Source organism: Peromyscus leucopus, chromosome 11 (assembly GCF_004664715.2).
Source record: "Peromyscus leucopus breed LL Stock chromosome 11, UCI_PerLeu_2.1, whole genome shotgun sequence".
In the NCBI taxonomy this organism is placed as follows: domain Eukaryota; kingdom Metazoa; phylum Chordata; class Mammalia; order Rodentia; family Cricetidae; genus Peromyscus; species Peromyscus leucopus.
Window position 1 is genome coordinate 52141774 of NC_051072.1, and position 26858 is coordinate 52168631.

At 38.6% G+C, this 26858-nt stretch overlaps 1 protein-coding gene across 5 annotated transcripts in view; it reads left to right on the top strand.

The window, feature by feature from the left end:
- Polk (DNA polymerase kappa) overlaps positions 1-26858 on the top strand; it is a 60931-nt gene that overhangs the window by 3008 nt on the left and 31065 nt on the right. For all 5 annotated transcript variants that reach the window (XM_037209487.1, XM_028871681.2, XM_028871682.2 and 2 more), the window contains exons 2-3: positions 22221-22383; positions 24125-24244. In XM_037209487.1, coding sequence (XP_037065382.1) covers positions 22252-22383; positions 24125-24244 — 252 coding nt within the window. In that variant the 5' untranslated portion in view covers positions 22221-22251. The remainder of the gene's footprint in view (positions 1-22220; positions 22384-24124; positions 24245-26858) is intronic.

Below are 26858 nucleotides of genomic sequence, written 5' to 3' on the forward strand. Positions count from 1 at the left end.
CACTAAAGACAAAGATACTTATACATGAAATGAAGTATGAAGATTTGAATTGTGAATGTATTTAATTGGTAAAGCAATTACATTCTTACATTATTATTTACATTAGCCAGACACCTTAAATATGTGACTTTTTTCTTAAAAGTCATATAAGTGGAGCATTGTTGGTCCTATTGTTCCATAAAGAATAATGAACTGATGCATGGGGAGGCTGATTAACTTACCCAGTGTCTCATGGCTACTAAGTGGCAGTGAAGATTTGAACCTAAGTCTCATTTACTTCCAAGTCCATATAAACCTTTTTCTGTGATTTTTAATATATCATTGGGAAGGAATGTATAAAAATATGTTCTATAGATAAGGTATCTAAGCCACTATAAAAAATGTATTCTATAGATAAGGCATCCAAGCCACTATATGAATAAAAATGTGTTCTATAGATAAGGCATCCAAGCCACTCTATAAAAAAAATGTGTTGTATAGATAAGGCATCCAAGCCACTATAAAAAATGTCTTCTATAGATAAGGCATCCAAGCCACTATGCTTTTAATTCAACCAAATGATTCTTAGCATTTCCCATTTGTGTTATCTACTGTCTTATTTTGCCTAACATCAGTTCTGTAGAGTTCATTATTACCTTCTATTTCTAATATTTCAGATGAAGAAACTTAATTACAGAAAAGTTAAATTATTTTCGAAAAGTCATAGTAAAGATATATTTGGTTTTAAGCCCAAGCATCCATATTTCAGAGTTCATTCTTATCCCATTCTTATTTCCTCAATTCTTTCTTCTAATTCTTCTACCTCACCTATCTCTGGTAGGAACTAGACCAAACAACAATCCCAAAGCCTTCTTGTGCTTTGTATTTCCACTACCAATATCCAGAAGCCAAAACTCTTAGAGATGTTGGAAATAAAAATGTTTGCTATTTTACCGATCAGCATATAGAGACATGTTGTACATTTTAAAGATGAGTTTTGGTGAGCCCAGTTCAGTCTATAACAAAACCTGTGTGCTCCATATTCCTATAATAACCTAGTAATAAAGATGCACTTTGCGTTATGTAGTGAATTTAACTGTTCTTTATAAAATTATAAAATATTATAAATAACACCTCCAAAAACTATGACCAGTTAGTTAAAGTTGAGGGATTTTGTAAGAATGATGATTTTGCAAACTTTAAAATAAAGATGTTAACTTGTGAAATAGGGGTGATAATCTATGAACCGTGGCAGTCTAAAATCTAAGCTGCACGGTGGTCTAATACTGTTCCTCAAGAGGCTATCTGGGGAATTGTTAGTTAGTGGCCAAGCCTATGCTACATACCAAGACCTTGTCTCACAAAACCAAACAAACAAATCTAGAGAAGAGATGAACTAAATATAGCATATTAGTAATATAGCTGTATTGGTAATCCAATTTTCATGACTGAAACAATTATCTAGATGGTGATAGTACCAGTCATTCAAGTTTTCTTCTATATTATTTTATATGGAAAACACCTCCCAAATATCTTATGAGTGTGGGTGTATGTTTATACTGGTTAAAGTGTCCTAGCACCTCTTAAAATCCAGTCTTGTAAATTAACTTTCAACTTAAGGTTATTGGCGTTCTTATTTCCCCTACCTTTTTTTCTCCAAGATTGAGAGAAGTGATGATTGTAGCATGTTTCTCCACCCTGTCGAATCCCAGTTTTCCATTTTGGGTTTTCTTGGTTTGTCTGTTTCATTGGTTGGTTGGTTGATTTGTTGGTTTGTTTTTTGTTTTTTGTTTTTTTTTTTTTTGAGACAGTTTTTTTTTTTTTTTTTTTTTTTTTTTTTTGCTTTACCTCATAGCCCAAGCTGGCCTAAACATGTTGCCGATCATTCGGCCTCAGTCATGTGTTGCCAGTCCTCCTGCCTCAGTCTCCCAAATACTGGGATTACCAGTGTGAGCCACCATGTCCACCTCCCCATTCTTCATGTTGTGATGCACAGTAATGAAAATGACAACCGATGTCTACCCCAACAGGATTATGTGACACATCACCACTTAAAAATGCTAACGTTTCCTTTCTGGTTGGTTTGTTTGGTTGTTTGGTTGTTGTTTTTGCATTTGTCTGAATCTCTTTGGGGGATAGAGTTTCAAAAATGCCCTACTGGGATTCTTAACACAGAGTGTATTAGGTTACACTCCATTGTACTGTGTGTGAGCTCTCCCTTCTTGCTTCAAGCCAAAGCGTTTTCAGTAGAGTAGCACCTGAACAAGCAATTGGAAGGAGATGGTGGCCGGTTATGGTTTCAGAATGAGCCACATGGGAACAGTAGTCAAACAATTTACTATAATTGACCAGTTGGGTACTGTAATTGCTTTTCTTGAAGGCTCTGTTGACTAGAACAGGCAGAAATACATTCAAATTATTTCCAATATGAGAATGATTATTTCAGAGATCTCAGAATCCTCAACTGGTTTTGTGTGTATTGGAAACTTAAAATAAGGTCTTGGTGTTTTTCCATCCACCTCTGGGCCTCATGGTATCTTTTATCTGAGTTTTTGTGGTCTCATTCTCTTTCAATTCTCATCTTGCAAAGAGAAACGGATAGTTAGCCAGCCAATGCTATAATCAGTTTTTCCCACGAATATGGTATTCAAGGAAGGCTGTTTCTCTCTCTCTTTTCTCTCTCTCTCTCTCTCTCTCTCTCTCTCTCTCTCTCTCTCTCTCTCTCTCTCTCTGTGTGTGTTGTTATTGTTGTTGTTGATAGTGGGACTTTGACTAGAAGCAATCAGCAGCATATCTAGTGCATATTACTTTATTATAGTCTGTTTTTAACTATGTGAGTTGGGAGGGGAAGTTGCATGGAAAAACATAATTTAGTACATATAAAAACCCACTGATATACCCCACACAGAAACTGAATCTTTTTAAAAAACATACTAGCATATGATAAAGACTTAAATGAATGAATTAGACAGCATACATTACATTCTCCCACTATAATTTGAGTTCCATTGGTGGACAAATTTTCAACTGTTTTCAACCATTTTTTAATTTTAATACCAGTAACAGTACTGAGCACATAGAAGGTATCCAATATAACTAATGAATGTATAAGCAGTTTAAAATACTTTTAAAAGTATAAACATGCAAGGTATTATGTTGACTGCTATGGGAATTTGAATATAGTAAAATGTAGTGTGAATTCTAATTGATCTTAATAATAAAATCCTGGAGGTAGATATAGGGGCAAATGCTGAAAAGATCAGAGAAGGAGTCAGCCAAAGTCACCTCTGACCTCCATGACTCCTCAGACCAAAAAGGGGGCTGAGCTCCTGTCCCCACCTGCCTTATATTCCTCTCTCCTCCCAGCCATATTATGTCCCGTTTCCACCTCCCTAGTGCTGGGATTAAAGGCGTGTATCTCCCAAGTACTGGGATCAAAGGCATGAGATCCCAAGTGCTGGGATTAAAGGTATGTTTCTGTTTCTCTTTTAGACTGGATCAATCTCATGTAGCCCAGGGTGGCCTTGAACTCCTGATCTCCCTGCTTCTTCCTTCCAAGTGCTGGGATTAAAGGTGTGTGCCACCACTGCCTGGCCTTTATAGTTAACTAGTAGCTAGCTCCACCCTCTGATCTTCAGGAAAGCTTTATTTGTTAGAGCACAAACAATATACCCCTGCATTTCCCCCATTTTGTCTAAAATAAAGAAGGTCATAACTAATATAAGAAAAACTATATACAATAAGTACAATAACTATATACAATCTATAGGCAATAAATACAACAATGTATAGTCCATTAACATTTGACAAATTCAGAGAAAATACTCCATTATCTATCCTATTTCAGTGAGTCCAGAGCCTTATACCTAATTCACCTTCCATCCTAATTTGCTTTACCAACACAAAACTATCTTTTGATATCTCTCAACTTTATACACTTACACCTCTTTAGTGACACTTTGTTTTCTGAATCTGGTAACAAGGAAAACTATAACTATAAAGTCTTCAACTCAGTCAGAGACCCAAGAAGGAAATAAATATTACCCGAGTAAGCAAGAAGTGCAAGCTAGCGACTTCCAAAAAATGTGAGAAGTGACAGAAACAGCTGGCTGCCTGGACAGCCACCTAAAGTTCCTCTGCAACATTGGGACATCCATCTTTGGCCTACAGGCCTAACATATCTGACAGACTTTCCTCTGAAGCAGCATATTCTGAAGGTCTCTCCTACCTAGTCTTCGCAAGGTACAGCAGTCCTTTCTTTTTGTGTCCTGCTTGTCCATTTTGGACAGCATACTGTCAGCAGTCAAGGCAAGGGCACTTTTTTGCCCAGTGGCTAACTCTTGCCACAAAGAAAGTAAACTCCATGTGTAGTTTCTTCAATACCCACCATCTTCTCCAAAGTAGATTTGTGCTGCTAGGAGCAGACATATCTCATTGTTATTTGAAAAAAAAAAAAAAAAGAACCTATGTTATTAAAACATCTTAAATGCCATATTGTTAGATCTCTGAAGTGCTTGAAGACCACCTATCTACCTAAAATATATCTGTTTGACCTTGAAAACATACCTAACATGACTACAAGTTTGATTGTAATAGGTGACTAACTACTAACCTTCATTTCTTTATTATCCTAAATAGTTTATAATAATAACTTTCAAGGACTAGCAATTTGCATTACATTGTTAAATGAGATGTATAGGTACAATACCTTGAACAAGATTAGAAAGTATGTACAGTATGTTCTAACAAAAATAATCTCAAATTTGTATCAGTATAAAAAGAACCATATCAATGTAAAATATTTAAAACAAGTAGTTGCTTTTTAAAAGTAGATTCAATAATCTATTCTTTTATCCTATCATATCTATATCCCCCCTTTTTTCTTTTCAGAATAGATTCAATTATCTACCCTTTATCCTATCATTTCTATATCTCCTTTTTTTCTTTTTCTTTTTTCAAAATTAGAACTCTGAACTAATCTTCTTTGTTGAGCTTTTTTTCAATCATTACCAATAACAGCTTGTAACCAACCACCCTAAACAATAACAAATATTCATAACCCATTGAACAACCAAAAACCACCCACCCCACCTCTTGGGAATATGGGCATAGTTTTCTTAAAATTACTTCCTGCTATCTGGGGGCAATGACATCTTTAGGGGATCCTGAAAAGAAAAATTTGGGTTAATTGTCAAGTCCTGGGAGAAGTAGCTATATCATTTGTTGTCCAGTCTCTTTGTAATGAGAAAATGCAGGGCTTATCTCAAGTCCTGGCTAAAGTAGTCTGTGAGGATGGATCATCTCAGGCAGCCACCTTGAAGTTTTCCTCAGCAGTTCATAGTCCACAGCCGATCTTTGGATGGTGGTTATCAGCTTAGTGGCATTATCATAGTTCATAACCTCTGTAACCTGTTGTCCTGTTAAATGAATAGAGAAGGGAAACATGTGGTGTTTCTATTCAACAAACACTATTAGGTGGTGTTTGTTGTTTTGTTATTCATTCTTGTATTTTGTGCTGGGAATGGAACTCAGACCCTTGTGTGTGCAAGGTAGATGCCATAACATGGAGCTCCATCCCCATACCCATGTCTCTTCTAAATTCTCATTTCAATCCTGATTCCTGCTTAAATATTCCAAGAGCCCCTGAATCCTTTCTCCAGTTTCCCAAGCCCTTTGATGATGGTTCCTAGCCTTGTGTGGTAGTTTGAATGTAATTGCACGTCCCCCCCCATAATCTCATAGGGAGTGGCACTATTAGGAGGTGTGACTTTGTTGGAGTATGGCCTTGTTGGAGGAAGTGTGTCACTGTGGGGATGGGCTTTGAAGTTTCCTATGTCCAGGATACTACCCATTGTCTCAGTCGACTTCCTGTTGTCTGCAAGATGTAGCACTCTCAGCTCCAGCACCACATCTGCCTGTACGCTGCCATGCTCCCCATCATGATGATAATAGACTGAACCTCTGAAACTGTAAGCGAGCCACCTCAATTAAATGTTTTCTTTGTAAGAGTTGCTGTGGTTATGATATCTCTTCACAGCAATGAAAACCCTAACTAAGACACCCTGCTCTCAAATCTAGTCTCCATGTCCTTACCCCAAATGTCAGTGTCACATTTCTATCTAAGAGAAACTGTGATACTAAATAGTTAGTAGTATTGAGCCACCTTTAGAGATGGACATTTTAACTAGACATTGGCAGTATTTACTTTGCTTGCTTTTTCTTTGTGTCTAACAATCCACAATCCATTTAGATAGATGGAATCTTTTATTAACATCTATTAATGTTGTTATTATAATCATCATCATTATGGGCTTATATTGCCATGTCTTATTCTATTGCTCTGAACTGTTTATATTGCTTACAAAAATAAACAAACAAACTTATTTTGGTTTTGAGGGTCTTACTGTGTAGCCCAGGCTAGCCTTGAATCTGCCTTCTTTCTACTCTTTCTGCCAGGTGTTAGGATTACAGGAGCATGCCACCAGGCCTTGGCATGTTGCTTTACTCTTTTATGTTGGTGGTGGTTTGGTTTTCCCAAGGCAGGGTTTCTCTGTGCAGCCCTGTCTGTCCTGGAACTCACTCTGTAGACCAGGCTGGCCTCAAACTCACAGAGGTCCGCCTGCTTCTGCCTCCCAATGCTGGGGTGAAAAGCGTGTTACACACACACACACACCCCAGGTAGTTGGTTTAATCTTTAAGGTGGCTTTCTCTATTTGGACTTCTTTATGTGTTGATTTGGTGAGAGTAACTTTTCTGAAAGAGCCATACTTTGGACGTAGTTTGGTTAAGAGGTTGATAGGGGTATTTATTCATACCTTACAGCATTGCATACAATTTGTCCCCAAAGACCCTGCTGACATTCAAAAATAAGACCTCCATTGCAGATGAGCAGTGATATACAGAGGGCAAGCTGTGAAGGTCAGTTCTCCTTCCCCTGTAGCTTCTAGGGATCAAACTTACATCATCAGGCCAGTGTGCAAGTGCTTTTACCACTGAACCACCACTGAACCATCTCACTGGCCCCACCCAGACATTTCTAAGGAATTTGGAGGATAAAAGAAATGAAGGTCATGAGGTGAGGGGTAGGGGAACTTAGTGCAGTGGAAACCCCCTGGACTCCATGAGAGTGATTCCAGCAAAGTCTCCTAGTAATGGAGGATATGGAGCCTGAACTGGCCATCTTCTATTACCCAGCAAAGCTCCCAGTAGTGGTACGGGGGCATCAACCCAGCCACAAAACCTTTGACCTACTATCTGTCTTGTCTGCAAGACTTGCTGAGGGCAATGGCAGTGCAGAACTTGTGGGAGTGGACAACCCATGACTAGTCCAACATATGGCCCATGCCATGAGCAGGAACTCACACTTGACACTTCCTGGATGGCCAGGAACCAAAGGCAGAACAGTCTAGAGACCCAGGATAGAAGCAAACAAGATTGAAAAAAAAAAAAAAAGTCAATGAAGTGATCCCTAATGATATTCTGCTATACTCATAGATGAGTGCCCAGCCCAATTGTCATCAGAGGGGAGTCATCCAGCAGCCGATGGGAGCAGATGCAGAGACCCACAGCCAAACACCAGGCAGAGCCTGGGGAACCCTGGCACCAAAGCGGGAGGAAGGATTGTAGGAGCCAGAGGGGTGGAGGATACCATGAGAACGTGGGCCACAGAATCAACTAAGCAGGGCTCATGGGGCTCACAAGGACTGAAAGGCATACAGATCCTGTATGGGTTTGAGCTAGGTCCTCTGCATATACCTTATAACCGTGTAGCTTGATGTTCCTATGGAACTCAAAGCAATGGGAGTGGGGGTGGTCTCTGACTCTTTTGCCTGCACTTAGGACCCATTTCCTCTTAGTGGCTTGCCACAACCAGCCGTGATGTGAGGGGTTGTGCCCAGTCTTATTGTATTTTGTAAGGCCGTGTGTGGTAGGTATCCCTGGGAGACCTGCCTTTTTTTTTTTTTTAACAGAAACAGAGAAGGAATTGATCTGGGTAAGAGGGGAGGTAGGGGAGGAAGTGAGAGGAGTGGGGGGGAGGAGAAATTGCAATGGAATGGAATGTATGAGAGAAGAATAAAAGTTAATAGTAATAAAAGAGAAATGAAGGTCACTGTGAGCTGTCTGTTTCCTGTTATGTTAATGGTAGAATATGCATGAAATTAAAGAAGAGCTGCACATTAGTAAAACTAAAGAACACTTAGAAGCTGTGTCTAAGACTTCATTGGAAAAGGGTTAGGCTGTTACCGAGTTTGACACCTCTGCCATACACTGATAGCTCTCCAGGAAAACTTAGAAATGAGCAGCAGCGAACCGGAAAAAAATGATGTCATCATTAGCCTCAGAAGCAGCTTCAGAGCTGTCTGCAAGAGGAAGTAGTGAAAGGGATAAGAAAGTAACAGCCTGTAGAATAACGTCTTGAATTTAGTAGATATTTTTCCTTCCAATAACATGGGATGCAACATAGTAAATCAGCCTCAGCCTTCATTTGTAATTTTATATTTGAATAGTAAGTTTATAGATTGTAAAATGGAATATTGTAACAATACAGTATCAGAAAAGGTACTATAAGAGAACCTTTCTTTTTTATCCTCTTCTAAGGACATATGTAAATATCCCTTAAAATTTGAGTACCTTACCATATATCTTAAATAAAATAGAATTCACCCACTCAGCATTTCTTTTATATGGACTGATTTTATTTTTTTTTAATTTTATTATTATTTGTTTAGGGTTTTTTTTTCCTAAGTAGGGTTTCTTTGTGTAGCTCTGGCTCTATTGGAACTCATTCTGTAACCAGGCTGGCCTTGAACTCAGAGATCTGCCTGCCTCTGCCTCCTGAGTGCTGGGATTTAAAAGCATGCACCACACTACCACTGCCCAGTGGACAGATATTTGTGCTGCCACGATCTAGTAGCCAAGACTTTGTCAGCCTGTCTTTCGCTGCTGACATCCCTATAGTCAGTCAACAATTCTCAGAAACAGTGAACTTCTGTAAAGTATCAATGTATTGACTGGAGCTATCTCTCCAGTCAGTAAATCTGAGTTTGATCCTAAGAATTAATTTAAAAAAAAAAATAGCGAGCATCATACACTTTTAATACCAGCAGTGGAGAGATGGAAACCAGCGATCCCTGGAGCTCACTGGCTAGCCATTCTATCCTATCCAATCCTACTTGGTGAGTTCAGGCCAGTGAGAGACCCTGTCTCAAAAGAAAGGTAGACAGGGCTTGGGAGATGACTCAGTCAGTAAAATGTTTCCCTTCCAAACCTGAGGACCTGAGTTCAGATCCCCAGAACCCATGTGAACAGCCAGGCACAGTGGTCTGTGACTGTAATTCAGTGATAATGAGACAGAATTCCTGGAAGCTTGATGGCCAGTTAGTCTAACCTACTTGGGTGAAATCTAGGCCAGCCAGCAATCCTTTCTAAAGCAAATGTTAGAAGGTGCCTGAGGAGTGATTGTTCTCTGACCTCAGCATCCACAGCCAAGTACACACCAAGGTGGGTGGTGCCTGGGGTGGAGCCACACCTGAGGTGCTGCCACACCTGGGGTGGTTCTTTGGCCTCCACATGCTCATGCATATACATCTGCACACACAAACATGCAGGCGCACACACACATACACACTATCAATTTAACTTTTCACAGTTTTCAATTTTCCTGAGTGTGTTTCCTTCTGAGTTAAGCATTTTCATTGTTACAGAGCCCAGAAACCTTTACAAAGCATGCAGTGCATTAGCATAATAGAAATGCATAAACTGGACTGGGAAATTTATTTTGAATTGACACTGTATTTAATGTGTCTCAGAGTATTTCTCATTTTATACTAAAGAATACAGATTTCCTGGACTTGGTAGCACATCTGCAATCTCAGAGCTCGGGAAGGAGGATCCTAAGTTCAAGGACAGTGTGGCCTACATTAGAAATGAGATAGTTTCAATTATACCTCTGTAGGGGTAAGTAGGTAGAGTGGATATTTTGACTGGTTTCTGTCCCATTCTTCACTGGAACCAGATAAATGAATAGGCTAAGGACAGTCAGAGAGTATGTGAATTAGGTGTGGTGCTGCACCAGCCTGGAATTATGGGGCACCAAGAGAATCACACGTAAAGGGCTGTCTAGGCTGCATAGCAAGAAATAAGACTGTATCAATAATTACTGTCCTACTGGTTTGACGAGACACCATGACCAAGGCAGCTTATAAAAGAAAGCGTTCAACTGGAGCTTGCTTTCAGTTTCAGAGGGTGAGTCCGTGATCATTATGGTGAGAAGCATGGCAGGAGACAGACAGGCAGGCATAGCACTGCTGGAGCAGTAGCCGAGGACTCACACCTGATCTACAAGCTGCAGGCAGACAGAGAGATTGAGAAAGAGAGATGGAGAGATAGACAGATTGAGAAAGAGAGCTAGAGAGATAGACAGAGAGATTGAGAAAGAGAGCTAGAGAGATTGACTGGGCCTGACCTAAGCTTTTGAATCCTCAACATCCCCCGCCCCACAGTGACACACCTCCTCCAACAAGGTCACACAGCTTACTTCTTCCTAAGCAGTCAAACGCTTGAGAACCTGACATTCAAATATATCAGCCTATGCGGGCCATTCTCATTCAAACCACAACAGTTCCCAAAAAGCAGGCTTCTGTCTGGTGAGAACTTGGGTTTTCTTGTGATACACACTCTTAGTTTAGAACCTACAGGGCTTCATATTGGTGTCATTTACAAAGATTTAAAGATGAGCTCAGAATGCCAAGTGTTTTGCATTTTGAAAACACAGTGCTGCATCTGTTTTCATCCCCATTATATAAAACTAGTGGACATATGGTTCCATTTATGAGTGTGTAAAAGAGTTTGAGAGAAACACAGAAAAATAATCATCTGTTAATGTCTTGGAGTTGTGACTTATAATAATCTTTAAAGTTTGAAATACAATTTACAATAAATAAAAATGAAAAGGGAACTTTTAAAATCAGTCATATGATTATTAATAATCAATTACTTGATTATTAATTTGAAGATTTATATTTAGAATAATTTTAACTCATTGTGTTTTAAATTATAGGGTAAAAAGTATAATTTAAGTCTCAAATTTTGTGCTAGGTATTTAATCTATTGATGAAATATTTGAGCATTTGGGAGTTGTAAAAATAATAGTCTAACAAGTTAAGGTTTTCTCCGTATGGGGTTTGATTCTTTACAGTATATTGGAAATGAAAACAAAGTTCTTCCCAGGAGTCTACTGTCTCTCTCTTTCCCGTTCATATCTCTTTCCCTCTGTCCTTCCTGCTGTCAGTTCCCTGTGGTTAGGGTATTCCTCATGCTTGCTGGTCTGTTCATGCCAGATGACTTTGGTCAGCATGCTAAGTCCTCATGATATTGTTGGCTTTTGTGTGTCTGTTAGAAGAGGCCACCATCCTAAAGTCTCTTCACTAGATTATCTTTTGAAAAATTGCAAGTTTCCGTCCTTATTGCCACCAAAAACATGGGGTTTGCTTTGTGGTTTTAAGTGGTAATGTGAATAGTCAGCAGTAGACTCAGACTGGGAAGAATTTGAAAATTTCCAGAGAAAATGCTTTTAAACCACTATACCAAACCACAGAAACCAAGGATTCTTTCCTCTGATTCGTGCATTTCTCCTTTATTTGTTTTATAGAAGCAGGTTGTCCTTTATTGGCATGCGGAGAATCATGCATTTCTTATTGGCTTCTTGGTGAACCAAACTATTCTGTAATTTCAAGCTATCAGAATGTTGACCATTTTTCTTTTCAAGATTGCAGTTATATTCATTCATCTGGTTTATTTTATTTGTAATGATGCTTAATATTACAAATTCTAATTTGAGTATAAACAAAATTCATCTGTGTTATCTGTGAGCTTTGGTTTTTCTTGGGGATGCTTATCCAGACCCTTATAGAATCTTTCCCTGTAGAGAAATAAGTCTACAGTAAACTTCACAGCTCTGGAAGTTTGGCTTAGCACTCAGAACAACAGCAAGAATAACTGTTAACTGAGAGCTTGTCACATATCAGGCACCATACTGAGCACTTAACATGATCTGCTGACCTAACAAAGCCATTTGAAATAAGGCTCACTTCCTGTAAAAATAGAGAAGTCGTTGTACTTGTGATAGGAACATCTTCGCCAGAGATTTCTAGATACACTCACTGAAGGAGTAATGACAAGAGGGAATAAACGGAACTAATAAGAGATTGAAGAAAAATTAGAAAGATGAGATAAATTCTCATAAATGCAAGAGCAGATTCACCTCAGTAACATAGAAGAGAATGTCAGAAAAATTCCTGATGTTTCAAATACACTAAAACCCAGTGGGTTTTTCCTTGCTGGTCACTTTTGTCTTACCCCATTAAACATTGGAGGTGGTTGCCTTAGAAAGAGAAAAGGTTGATTTCAGGTCTCAGTTTTGGAGATTCCAGTTCATGATGGGTGCTTTGCACTGTGGTGGGGTAACACATGATGATGGCGAAAAAGCAAGGGGCCCTTAGCCTCTTGTAGGATACACCCCCAAGGACCTGTTAGACCCCTTCCCTTTACAAGTTACACTGCTCTTCACACCACTACCCTAGAGACCAGGCTTTTAGAGAATAGTCAGGGTGCAAAGTACAACTATTAGCTTGGTCTAATCATTTTGTCTTTGAAGTAGAAGCAACCACAAAGTGATAAAGCTTCAATTTAAAATTGGGAAGCCAAGGTATGCGGCCCTCAATGAGAAGGCAACATTTAAGTGAAGGCTTGAAGGAGATGTGAGCATTTAACCAAGATGGCATCTTACATACATGAGGTCCTCTACAGGGCAAGAGAAAGTCCATGCTGAAGGTCTCAAGAATGTGCCCTGTAGAGTTGAGATCCCGCACAGAGGACATAGTGGCTAGAGTGTAGGGAAGAGGATGAGAGCTAGACAACTATGCAAGTTGACAAGCGCAAGGATCTGGAGTCCTTTTCTTGGTTTTGCTTTTATAGGTGTTTTGTTTATTTGTTTGTGTTCGAGACAGCATCTCACTGTATATCCATGGCTGTCCTGGAACTCAATATGTAGACCACTGGCCTTGAACTCACAGAGATCCACCTGCCTTTACCCACTGAGTGCTGCAACTAAAGGCGTGCACCATTACACCTGGCAGATCTAGATTCTTTGTGGCCTAAAGATCATTTTAAGGATTTTGGGCTTGTTCTGAAATAAGATGGAATGGCATTGTACAATTTTCAGCCAAAAAGTGCTAAGATCTAATTGGTGTCAGAGTCAGTTGTGAAGCTGGGAAGATGATTCAGTGGAAAAAGCACTGAACATTAGGACCAGAGTTTGGATCCCTAGAACCTACACAAAAAGGCAGATAACTGTTAGCTCTGGTGGCCCTCTGTAATGCCAGCGCTTAGAAGCCAAAGATCCCTAGGGTCCCCAGAGCAAGCTGCCTAGTTAAACTAGCCGAACTGATGAGCTCCAGGTTCAGCTAGAGACTGCTCCAGTCAATAAAGTAGAGTGATGAGAAAAATACCTAATGTCAACTTCAGCCTCCACATATGAGCACATGTGTACGCACGTGTGTGCACACACACACACACACACAACATGCACATGGAGAAATAAAGAAGTAGAATTAGAATTCTGTGTTGATAATCAACAGTAAGAGAGCAGAGGCAGACTCCAAGAGAGTCTGTTGCAGTTGTCCAGGCCAGAGATGATGGTAGTTCAGATTAGCATGACAGCAGTGGGAAAAGCGAGAGGCAGTTGTACTCAGGATGTGTTTTGAAAGACTCCACAGGACTTCCCGATAGTCTGGATACGGCTGTGTGAAGAAGAAGGGCTCATGAATGACTCCTGTGGGATCTGCACAGGCAGTAGTAGAAAAGGGAACTTGGGACTCTGATCTGGAAGGAGAAAAGGAACAAGTAGAACCAGCTTGGGCGTGGAAGCAGGGGAGATCTATTTTGGACATGTTAAGTTTTTAGAAATATCTTTGACAGTTTTGTACACGTACATGATGGATTTGGGTCATGTTCACCCCCTCTTCTACTCATCTCATTCTCTCTGACTGCCCCTTTCTTCCCTGCAAGCCCCCCTCCTCCTTCCTCGGACATACTAAATTTGAAGATGCAGGGCAGGCACTGAAAACAGCACCATCAACCTGGAAGTCGTTGGAATATAAACGATCTTAAACGAATCCTGGTGAGAATGAATGCATTAACAGGCAGGAGGATAGCTGGAAACCAACTCTGCCTTCCTAACAGTGTTTCTGATAGCTCGGTTCGGATGCAATTAAGAATCCAATCAATTCTGAGACTTTGGTCAGCTAACTAATATAAATATGTTAGTATTGCCGGGCGGTGGTGGCACACGCCTTTAATCCCAGCACTTGGGAGGCAGAGCCAGGCGGATCTCTATGAGTTCTAGGCCAGCCTGGGCTACCAAGTGAGTTCCGGGAAAGGCGCAAAGCTATACAGAGAAACCCTGTCTTGAAAAACCAAAATAAATAAATAAATAAATAAGTTAGTATGTAAAGTATATGTAAAATCATAGTCACTCAATATATTTCTTTTCATACATTTTCTCATTTAAAGGGCAAGGCAAATTAAATGGAGGAATGTGTTTATTTTAACTAATTTTTTTGTGGTGTTGTTATGATGAAATTATAATTGAATTACATTTGCCTGCTTTCCTAGAATAATGTCAAATAACAGAATTGCTGAAGTAAAATATAATAAAATATTAAACTTAATGTAACAGTTGAAGAGAAAACAGTTCAAATATTGAGAACAGAAAACTAGCCTGTAAATTCCTTCAGATGCAGACTATCAGAGATAACAGCTACCCTCATAGTTCCAACACTTTGGAGCATATAGATACCTTAAAGCTGATATCCAACTCTCCTAGACTTATTTAGTATGTGTTGAGACTTGAGCATCAAGATTTTTATAACGGTCTCCAGGGGTGTACAATATATAGCACCATTGGAGAATCAATAGTGTGTGCTTGTTTTGTTTTAGATAGTGTGTTGCTTTGTGGCCCCAACTGGCCTGGCACTTGTAATCCTCCTGCTTCAGCCTCCCAAGTGATGGGATTATAGGCATGCACTAATGTGCCAGAATTTTACCCCTTTAAAGGAGCTACCATTAGAAGTCAAAATTGTTTCTGAAATAATGAAAATAACTTTTATTTTTTGCTACTACTCGAGATGGAGGCAGCATTGTTGTGAAAGGCTTTCAATTATACACATAGGTTACTATCACTGTTGTAGGTACATGGCGGCGGTCCACCTAGGCTTTTTTGTTTGTAGCATAAGTGAACCCCAATGTGGAGGTCACTGATGACAAAGGAGCTTCATTAGAGTTGAATAAGGAGACTTGGATGCCATCCCTATTCTTCAACTTAGCAGCAGAGTTATGGTGAATAATTCATTTAACTTTGCTTAAATTTTTTAATTTTGGGATTTTTCTAATTTTTTTCCTCCCTGATAAATAACCAGAGAGAATAATCCTAAGAATAACTGAACCTGTTGTGTATGTTGTTGTATAGTTTTGTGTGTATATATTTTTGAATAAAAAGTTTATTATGTGTATATGTGTGAAAGAGAAAGTGCACTTGCACGTGTCTGTCTGTGTATGTGTGTGTAAAACTGGTGCGAACATGCAGCATGTATGGAGGTAAAAGAACAACTTTTGGAAGTTGGTTCTCTGCTTTCATTATGGGAACTAGGGATTGAACTCAGGTTGTCAGGTTGCATAACAAGCATTTTATCCAGTGAGCTACATTGCCAGCTCATGAGTATGGTTTTTGTGTAGAACTGGTCTTCATTGCCAGACTCGAGATCCTCCTGCCTGAACCTTCTAAGGTTTTTTTTTTTTTTTTTTTTAATTTAAAAAGTGCCATAGTAGTGTACATTATAGTCATTTCCTGGGTGTGATGGGATTTTTCCCCTATATTATTGCTACCTGAAATGAGCTCTATTATATAGTCATTAATCATTGCAACTGAACTTGGCATGTATAATAGAGAGGTATCATTTTATATTTGTTCTCTATGCAGTGGATAAAAATACAAGGTTTAACAAGAGCACCCAAGTTCATAAGAGAAATACTACTACAGCTAAAATCACATACTGAGCTTCACACAGTGAGGTGACTTTAAAACCTTACTCTTACCAATAAACAGGTCATCCAGACCAAAATTAAACAGAGAAATGCTGGAGTTAAATAATGTCAGAAATCAAGCAGATCTAGCAGAAATTTACAGCACTTCATATAAATACAGAAGAATATACTTTCTTCTCAGAAGCTCATAGAACTTTCTCCAAAACTATGTACTTGTACACAAAGCAAGTCACAACAGATATAAGGAAATCGAAATAACACCCTGAATTCTATCTGACCACCATAGTTTAAAGCTGGCTATCAACACCAACAGAAACCTTACAAACTCACAGACACTGGGCAAGTCACTATTGAATGAAAAGTGAGTCAAGTCAGAATCAAGAAGGAAATTAAAAATTTTTTAGAATTGAATGAAAATGAAAACACAATATACCCTATCCTATGGGACACAATGAAGGCAGTTCTGAGAGACAGGTTGATAGCACTAAGTGTCTGCATCAAAAATTGGAGAGATCGCATATTAGTAAATTAGCAGTGCACCTGAAAGCTCTAGAAAAAAGAAAGAGAGAACACCCAAAAGGGAAAGACATCAAGATACAATCAAACTAAAGGCTGAAATCAATGAAATGGAAACAAAAACATAATACAAAGAATCAATGAAAGGAAGAGTTAGTTCTTTGAGAAAATCTGTAAGATTGACAAACCCTTTGCCAAATTAACTAAGAGATGGAAAAGAATATCCAAATTAATATAGAGATGGAAAGGGGGACAATAACAATATACACTGATGAAATCCAGAGAATAATGACATCCTTTAAAAATCTGTAAGCTACCAACGGGAAAACCTAAAAGAAATGGATGAATTTCTTGACATGTATCGTCTACCAAAGTTAAATCAAGGTCAGATAAACAATTTAAACAGACCCATAACCCCTGGTGAAATAAAAGCAGTCATTAAAATCTCCTGACCCAAAAAGCTCAGGGTCAGAGGGAGTCAGTGCAGATTTCTACTAGACCTTCAAAGAAGAATTAATGCCAATATTCCTCAAATTATTCTACAAAATAGAAATAGAAGGAATATGAGGCCACAATTATCTCAATACCTAAACTATACAAAGATCCAACAAAGAAAGAGAATTACAAACTAATCCCTTGTGAACACAGGTGCAAAAATTATCAATAAAATAGTTACAAACCAAATCCAAGAACACACCAGAAATATCTGCTGTGATCAACTTGACTTCATCCCAGAGATGCAGGGATGGTTAAGATACATAAATCAATAAGCATAATATACCACATAATATAGACTAAAAGACAAACCACATAATCATTTCATTAGATTCAGAAAGTCCTTTGACAAAAATCCATCATCCTTTTATGATAAAAGTCCTAGAGAGACTAGGAATACAAGGGATGTACCTCAACTAATAAAGGCAATTTACAGCAATTCCACAGTCAATGTCTTCAACCTAAACAGAGAGAAACTTGAAGTATTGGCACTGAAATCAGGAAGAAGATAAGGATGTCCACTCTCTCCATACCTATTCAATATAGTACTTGAAGTCTCAGCTACAGCAATAAGAACTGAAGGAGATCAGGGGATACAGTATAAAAAGAAGTCAGTGTTTTTATTTACAGATGATATGACTCTATACATAAAAGGCCCTAAAAACTCCACCAGGAGCTTCCCACACTGATAAACACTTTCAGTAAAGTAGTGGGATACAAAACACAAAATCAGTAGCTGTCTTATGTACAACTGTCAAACTGAGAAAATAGGAAAAGAATACCTTTCACAATACCCTCAAAAATACCTTGGGGTAAATCTTTAATAGAAACTTTAAGACATTGAGGAAATAAATTAGACATCAGAAGATAAAAAGATTTCTCAGGCTCATGGGGTAGGATTAATATAGTGAAAATGGCCATCCTACCAAAAGCAATTTACAGATTTAACACAGTCCTCATCAAAATTCCAATTTCTCCACAGAAATTGAAAAAATGATTTTCAGCTTCATATGAAGCTCAAAAAAATACAGGATAGCTAAAATAACAAAACAATTCTGATTAATAAAAGAACCACTGTAGATAATCATATTCTCAATCTCAAATAGCACTACAGAGCTATAGTAATAAAAACAGCATGGTATTGGCAAAAAAACAGACATGTTGATCAATGGAATTGAATTGAAGACCCAGACTAAGTCCACACGCTTATGGACACCTGATTTTTTTTCTTTTAACAAAGAAGCCAGAAATATGCACTGAAAAGAAGACAGCATCTTCAACAAATGGTGCATATTTATCATCCTGTGCAAAACAACTCCAAATAGATTAAGGACCTCAGCATAAGGCCCTGGTCTGATTTGAGAGGTGGGGAATGGTGTTGAATTCATTGGCAAAGGATAACACTTTCCTAACAAGATACCATTAGCACAGGCACTAAGACCAACAATAAATGGGACCTCATAAAACTGAAAAGCTTCTGTATGGCCAAGGACAACATCAATTGGGCAAAACAGTAGGCTACACACTGTATAAAAACTTTACCAATTATATATCTGAATATATATATATATCCCAATTTTTAAATATGAAAAACATGGTTGAGAAGCACTTAAAGAAATGTTCAACATCCTTAGTCATCAGGGAAATGCAAATCAAAACTACTTTGAAATTTTATCTTACATCAGTCACAGTGGCCAAGATCAATAAAACAAATGACTGCTCATGCTGGTGAGGATGTGGGCAAAGGAGAACCCTTATTCATTGCTGGTGGGAGTGCAAACTTGTACAGCCTCTATGGAAATCAGTATGGTGGTTCCTCAGGAAGCTGGAAATAGTTCTACTTCAAGAGCCAACTATACTACTCTTGGGCATATACCCAAAGGATCTCTACATCCTACTACAGAGATACTTGCTAATTGCTGCTCTATTCATAATAGCCAAAAATTTAAAATAGCCTAGCTGTCCATCAACTGATAAATGGATAATGAAATGTGGTACATTTACATGATCAAGTATTATTCAGCTGTTTAAAAAAATATTAAATTTGCAAATAAAGGGATGAAACTAGGAAAAAAAATCATTCTGAGTGAGGCAACTCAGACCCAAAGAGACATATTGTATGTTTTCTCTTACATATGAATGTTAGCTTTTAAGCTTTCAATATGTGTTCTACAATCTGTATAACCACAGAGGTTAGGTACATAGTAAGGGACTAAGGAGAAGGTCTCCTAGGGAGGAGATATAGCATATATTGTTTTGAAGAGCTAGCTAGTGGTGAGACCAGAGTGGAAGGACTAAATGGGAAGAAGAAAGAAGAGAGGGGTGAGGGAGAGAATGTGGGGAGGAACAACTGACACTAAGATGTTGTGGAATAGAATATTTAACTAGGTAAAGATGTGTTGCTTTTATTTATGCTGCATTTGTTTAACTCTGTAAAGATGTGTTGCTGTTTCACCTTGCCTGCCTAAGGCACCTGATTGGTCTAATAAAAATCTGAACAGCCAATAGCTAGGCAGAGGGGGGATCGCTGGGACTGGTAGGCAGAGAGAAAAGGGGAGCCAGACAGAAAGACATGGAGGAAGCAGGAAAGCAGGATGGACAGTACATAGATGAGGTAAATGAGCCTCAGGGCAGCACATAGATGAATAGAAATGGATGAATTTAAGTTTAAAAAGCTAGCTAGAAACAAGCCTAAGCTAAGGCTGAGCATTCATAATTAATAATAAGTCTCTGTGTCACGATTTGAGGGATGGTAGTCCAAGAAAGCCTCCTACACTAAGAGCCATTTGAGGGACCATATGGAAACCCACTACTATAGAAGCTTTTTAAAATATATACGTATATGAAATAAATCTAAATGGAGTCATCAAATAATGGGGAGACAATGTCCTGACTAGACATCTTACGCCACCAAATAAAACCTCCAGTGCCAGGAATGGGTTATATCTATTTGAGTCATTGGCCAAAGTGGCACCAAGGAAATTCCCTTGGTTACTCTTCCAAAATTGATGGTAAGGTCTTATTGCTGATACAGCACTTACATAATTCATCAAACATGGAGAAGTAGAGCTAGTGCCTAACTAGCGGCTTCACCCCTTAAGACTAGCATTCATGGTACTAGGGAGTATTCTTAAATGCTAGTAGAGAAGAAAGGTAACTGTTAACCCAGCTACAAACCCTGTAATCTGCAACAGTGGTCTTCCAGTAAGAGATGCTTGTGCAATAGGGGCACAAACATTGTGGGAGCAACCAACCACTCTGATTGGATTTAAGCACACTCCATGAGATGGAACCCATATCTGACACTGTGTGGTGGCTAAGAACCCTATACTAGAACGGCCATGAGCCTAAGGGAAAACTTCACACTCTTACTCTTCTATAGCAGTGGTTCTCCACCTTTGTCATGCTGTGACCCTTTAATACAATTCCTCATGTTGTGGTGACCCCCAACCATAAAATTACTTTTGTTGCTACTTCATAACTTTAATTTTTTGCTACTGTTAGATGAGTTGTAAATATCTGTTTTCCAGTAGTCTTAGGTGACCCTTGTGAAAGAGTCATTCAACCCCTAAAGGGATTGTGACCCACAGATTCAGAACTACTGTTCTAAAGGAACCATAACAATATACTATCTCCTAATAAAATTCTACTATACCCATAAATCAATCCCTAATTTATCATCATCAGAGAAACAGCTTCTTGCAATAGGTGGCAACTAACACCAAGAATCATAATTGGACAATATTCAGAGTGAGAGATTTTTGGAACACTCTTAAGTGGATGTCTTCATAAAACTATCCCCTCTGGGCTTAGGGAGCTACATGAAAGAGAAAGCAGAAAGATGGTAAGAGCTAGAGAGAATGGATGACTTCCAGAAAACAGTATCCTCCAAACAGGATGGATTCACATATGAATTTATAGAGACTGGAAGCATGCACAGTGCTGGTACAGGTTAAGGCAGAGTTGGTCCCACTGCTGAGGGGAAAGTGAACAGGAACTCCCAACCCTAACCAAGAAGCTGTCTGTATTTAATATCTGCTTGTAACTGAACAATTCTTTTTCTCCAGTGGAGCCTCACTGGGTATATTAACCACATTTCAGGGTAAGCCCCATACCCAGCAGTGGGTATCCAACACAAAATGAACTCAATAGTATTTTTGTAGACTTCCTGTCTCAAATTGCTTCGGTTGGCATTTTTTGTCTTATTGGTCTTTAGCTTGTATATTTTGGTTTCCATTTTATGGATGTGTGTGCATGTATGTGTTTCCTAGTATCTTTGTTCATGTTTTTTGTTTGTTTGTTTGTTTGCTTGTTTGTTTTTTAGAGAGAGAATGAAAGGGTATGGATTTGAGTGGATGGGGAAGATATGAAAAAAAATTTTTCAGTAGAAAAAAACTCACGAGGTTTGGACTTGGATATGTTTTTAACAAACATGTAGCTATTTTCCAGTGAATTTATGTTAGCAGACATGTTCTGAGACTCAGGCCTCTCTTGTTATATCTGGAGTAGTACCATCTGTCTTTTCAGGCTATTGAGTGTATATATGTCGGGCAGAAAGCATGGTGGCTGGACAAAATGCACAAGAAATGTCCATGCTTTCCTTGTCTCCAGAAAGATAGTAAGCTGAGGGTACTAATGGAAAATTTGAGTAGTAATTCTTCATTTTTCTTTTTCTTTCTTCTTTGGTTTTTGAATTTTGATTCTTGGTTTTTCAAGACAGGGTTTCTCTGTGTAGCCCTGGCTGACCTGGAACTTGCTTTGTAGCCCAGGCTGGCCTCAAACTCTCAGAGATCCACCTGCCTCTGCCTCCCAAGTGCTAGGATTAAAGGTGTGGGCCACCACTGCCTGGCTGAGTAGTAATTTTTCAAGAGCTAAGAAATGTTTTTTTTTTTTTTTTTTTTTTTTTTTTAAGACCAGGTTTCATGTAGCTCAAACCAACCTGAACTTTATTGTAGAGCTGAGGATGCCCTTGAGCTTCTGTTCTTCTTCCCCGCCTCCCCAGGGTTGCTGTGCCCCATGGGGATCGAGCCTAGAGCCTCTTGTGTACTATGCAAGCACTCTACTAGGTTTTTATCTCTGGCCCTTCTCTGGACACCTAAAAGCAGTGCTTATTTTGTATGCCTTTGCAGCTAATAAAGAAGAAATTACCTCGTTTACATCATGGATAACACCAAAGAAAAGAAAAAATGCAAAGATGATCTTCTGCTTAGGATGGGACTGAATGATAATAAAGCAGGAATGGAAGGACTGGATAAAGAGAAAATAAACAAAATTATAATGGACGCCACAAAGGTATGTTCTTGCTTCTTTCAGTATCTATGTTTTAGTTAGTATTAAAAGAAAACCATTAGGTTTTGGTTTACTATCCTTTTTATTAATTAAAATGTTTTAATATTTCATTAAGCTAGAAATATATAAATGCTTTTTAAATCTGTTGTTCTTGTTACCAAACTTTCTACTTTGAATTTATATAATATGCATATAAAAGCAAAAGAGTGCACATGTTTTTTTCTCCTTTTCTTTTTATCCCTTGTAAATGAATGTTATAATTGGATGGTGAATTTATACTTGCATATGTGGATATAGTTTATTAATCTAATCAGAATTGTTACTGATTGATATATGTCATTCCTAATCTTTTATTTTATTTTATTATTTATTTATTTATTTATTTGTCTATCTATTTATTTATTTAATTATTTATTTATTTTGAGGCAGGGTCTCACTATATAACCCTGGCTGTCCTGGTATTTATTATGTAAGCCAGGCTGGCCTTGAACTCCTTTTACCTCTGTCTCCCGAGTGCTGGGATCTTCCTGCTTATACTGAAATTATAAGTCACCACCTGACTATATTTACTAATCTTATGTGTGGCAACTATAAAAGAGATATCTAGGAGTGGAATTGCTCTATAAAATACAGATAATATGTATATAATTTTATGAGTTGCTAAATTACTCACCATAGCCACTTTGTCAATTTATATCCCTCCCTCTATTCTGTGTGCTTATATATCGGCATATCAAAACTGCACCAAAAGACTCTGTTTCTGAATGTTTTGATAAGATTGAGGTAGCTGTGTAACACTAACAACTCAATCAAAAAATGGTCAAAAGATATGAATAGGTATTTAAGTGAAGAAAATGTGTATACGTCTCAAACATGAAAAGATACTCAACATCATTAGTCACTAAGGAAATGCAACTTAAAAAACCCTAGGAGGATGCCATTCACACTATTATTGGCTATAATGGCTATAATAAATAATACAATCAAAAGTGTTGGCAGGGATATGGGGAAGTTGGAACCTTCATATGCAGTAACAGAGAAATGATTCAGTCATGGAAAACAGTTTGGCAGTTACTCAAAGGATTAAACATGCATTACCATAAGACACAGAAATACCCTCATCAAAGAGGAATGACAATGTCTGTCCATGCGGAACTGTGTGCATAAGTCTCTGTGGCAGCATTTTCATGAGAGTCAAATGTAGAACTAACTTAATACTTACAACCTAGTCAGTCAATAGCCACTGTGTTCTGTGGTGGAATAACAGACTTGGTTCAGTGTCTTACGGTGTGCTTTTTAATGACTTACTACTAAAATTCTGAAAGGAAACACGTGAGGAAATAACCAAGGAACTAGCTGGCAAAGCTTGGATATGCCCCATGGACACACCACAGCCGACATTTTTTATTGTTTTGTTTTGAATACAAATCTTAACTCAGATTGCTTCTTGTAGTATTGTCTGACAAGAATGAAATGATTTAGGTGTGTGTGTGTGTGTGTGTGTGTGTGTGTGTGTGTGTGTGGTGTTGAGTTGGGCGTCATGCATACTAGGGAAGCACTCTTCACAGATGAGGAAACTGACACAGAGAGGTGAAGGAACTTTCAGGTCGCAGTCTGACTCCAGGGTCACGCTCTTGGCCACTAGGTCACTGAAGTCTGACTCCAGGGTCATGCTCTTGGCCACTAAGTCACTGCAGTGGTCCTCTCCTTCTTAGGCTTCTCTTCTGCTTGGCTTTCTCTGTAGGGGTCCAGATTTTACGGAAATGAGCTCAAGAAGGAAAAGCAGGTCAATCAACGGATTGATAGTATGATGCAACAGAAATCTCAGATTACCAGCCAGCAGCTAAGGAAAGCACAGTTACAGGTATTTCTTGAGTTACTGGGATGAAGCTGGTGGGATGGGAATTGACAACAACGGCAAACAAGGGGAGACGGACGGACGGAAGTGTTCGTGACACGCATGGCTGGGCGTGCACATTCAACTGGCACACATGCTGGGCATTGCTCTACACCTTTCCCTGCATGCAAGAGTGAATGCTGTCTTAATTAACTTGCCTGGCTTCAAAGGGCATATAATTAGCAGAATTAGGATTTGACCCAGAGCCTATGTTGTTGTATGATATGTGTGTTTTGCAGCTAGACAAGACTGTAAGACAAATAAGGCTAACTTGGGGGGAGTGGAACTGAGTGGGAGGCTAACTCTTTACATTAGAGGAACCATGTTTTAGTAAAATAAAAAGTTATGCCACAAGTGAAATACCAAATATACATACATTTTTTGAATAAAATTTTTTTTAAAAAACTAGAGGTTTTTTTATGTTCTCCACAATTGGGGGGGGAGGATAAATAATTCAAAGTTCTGTCAGCTACTGACAGTTATTTCCGTGGAAAAGTTTGGAAGTCAGGAGACCCTGTGGAAGGCTGACAGCCCCAGGCAGCCGTGTCTCTCCTGATCAGACGAAAGTTGTAGGCAGATGAGAATTTTCTATTAAAATCTGACTTGATGTTCGCGAAGCACTGAGCACAGTGAGCACTCTCTACAGGTAAGGGAACTGACACAGGAAGGTGAAGTAATTTTCAGATTACCCAGAACTGAGCACAGAAATAAAACTGTATAGCAATCTGACATGCTACAAAATCTTTATCTTACAATGGATTGCAGGGATCATGAATTTTCTTTACTCAACCATATCATTTTTTCCTAAACACTTTCCCAGAATATTGCTTTAATTTGTTTTTGTTGTTGATATAGTTAGTTTCATCAAAAATTGTATTAATTCACATTTTCAAAATATAAGTGTTGCTTTCTTCAAATGTTTGTTTAAAACTAGATTTCATCAATTTTGTTGCTTTTTCAGTTTTGCTGTTTATATAATCTTTCCAACAGATTTCATGGTTGTTTTAATTTACTTTGTATTATGTCAGAGAAGAAGCTCCGCTCACATAGCACTCATCCTCTCATTCCAGGAGTGTGTTCTGTTGTTCTGTTTGTTATGATCCAGGATGAGCAGGTGGTACAAGCAAACCACAATAACACTTTCTTTCTTACATAATAAGAAACAATCACTTGTTACACTGCTTTTCCTGTGGAGACAGGAACAAACAGATACTGATCCAAGATAGGCACTGATGACACACCAAAGGAACAATCCAGTGAAAGCCTGGCCTGGTGAACAAATAAGTTTGCTGGGCTTCCTCACAGGAGAACGGATGAGCTTACCTCTAGGCTGAGTGACTCAAGAACAGCTCATCACTAAAGCGTTGCAGTCCAGCAGCATGGGCGATGACCTCCTGAGAGCCGCATCGATGGAGTCCCTCCCGCGGCTAACTTCTACTCCTGTGCAGTCTGTCACCTCTCCTGACCATCTGTAGTTGGACGGGAGGGTGTGCAGATGGGGACGGAGTGCACAGGAAGGAGTGAGCGATTCTAATCTCAGATGAGGGCCAGTTACCTTTGCCCCACTCTCCCGAGGAGGGAATGTCCATAGGCTGGATCTTGTGAGTGTCCCTTACCTGTAGTCATAGTTGTCCTGATTTCAGGACAATATTGGCCAGGCCGGGCCTGGAGTTCCACAATATCCCTGGCTCTGATTACCACAGTAATTTCAGACATAGATTTTTCTTAAATTACACTGTTCCATCATCTCCTGGTGTTATAATTACTGGTCTGACAAAAGTATCCCATGTTCCATTTCCTGGTAAGGAAGAAATAGTACTGGGGAGGGGTGAATTAAAAGCAAATAATTTGCTGTTAAACAAGTGAGAAAGAAATTGTAAACAATATTTAAACTCACATTCTTTTGGCAGCCACTCTAGTTACAGGACCACACGTAAGTGCAAGAGAATCTGTAAAATATGCTCTCTAGCTGGGTGGCCATCTGCCCAGCCTTTCTCTTTAACAGAAAGAAGTGGGAATGTATTTGGAGGTTCAACTAGCAGGCCAATGCTCTCCCCTCCAATATTTCTAGAGTTTGTATCTATTTTTCTTCATTTATGAGATCTTATGCATTAAGGAATGTTTTCTCACTATATGTCCTAGTTGTGTTTCTAATATATCTTTTAATTTTTTAGTTTGATGACATATTTTTGAAGCTTATATAGTCAAATCCAATGTTGTCTTTTGCAAGACTTTTTTTTTTTTTTTTTTTTTTTTTTTTTTTTTTTTTTTTTTTTTTTTTTTTTAGAGCTATTTTAGGTTCATAGCAAAACTGAGCAGAAAGTAAAGATTCCCCTACCCTCAGCCAGGCTAACATCTAGCCAAGCATTATCTCCCACAGGTGTACTACATTTGTTGCAATTAATGCACCTACTATGGCATATCATTATCATGCAAAATCAATAAGTCAATACTGATATTTTATGCTTTATAGGTGTAGACAAGTTTATAACAATATATATTCACCATTACAGTATCATACATGTCATGAGTTATTGCCCTAAAAATGCTTTGTGATCTACTTATTCCTCCCTCCCTCCCT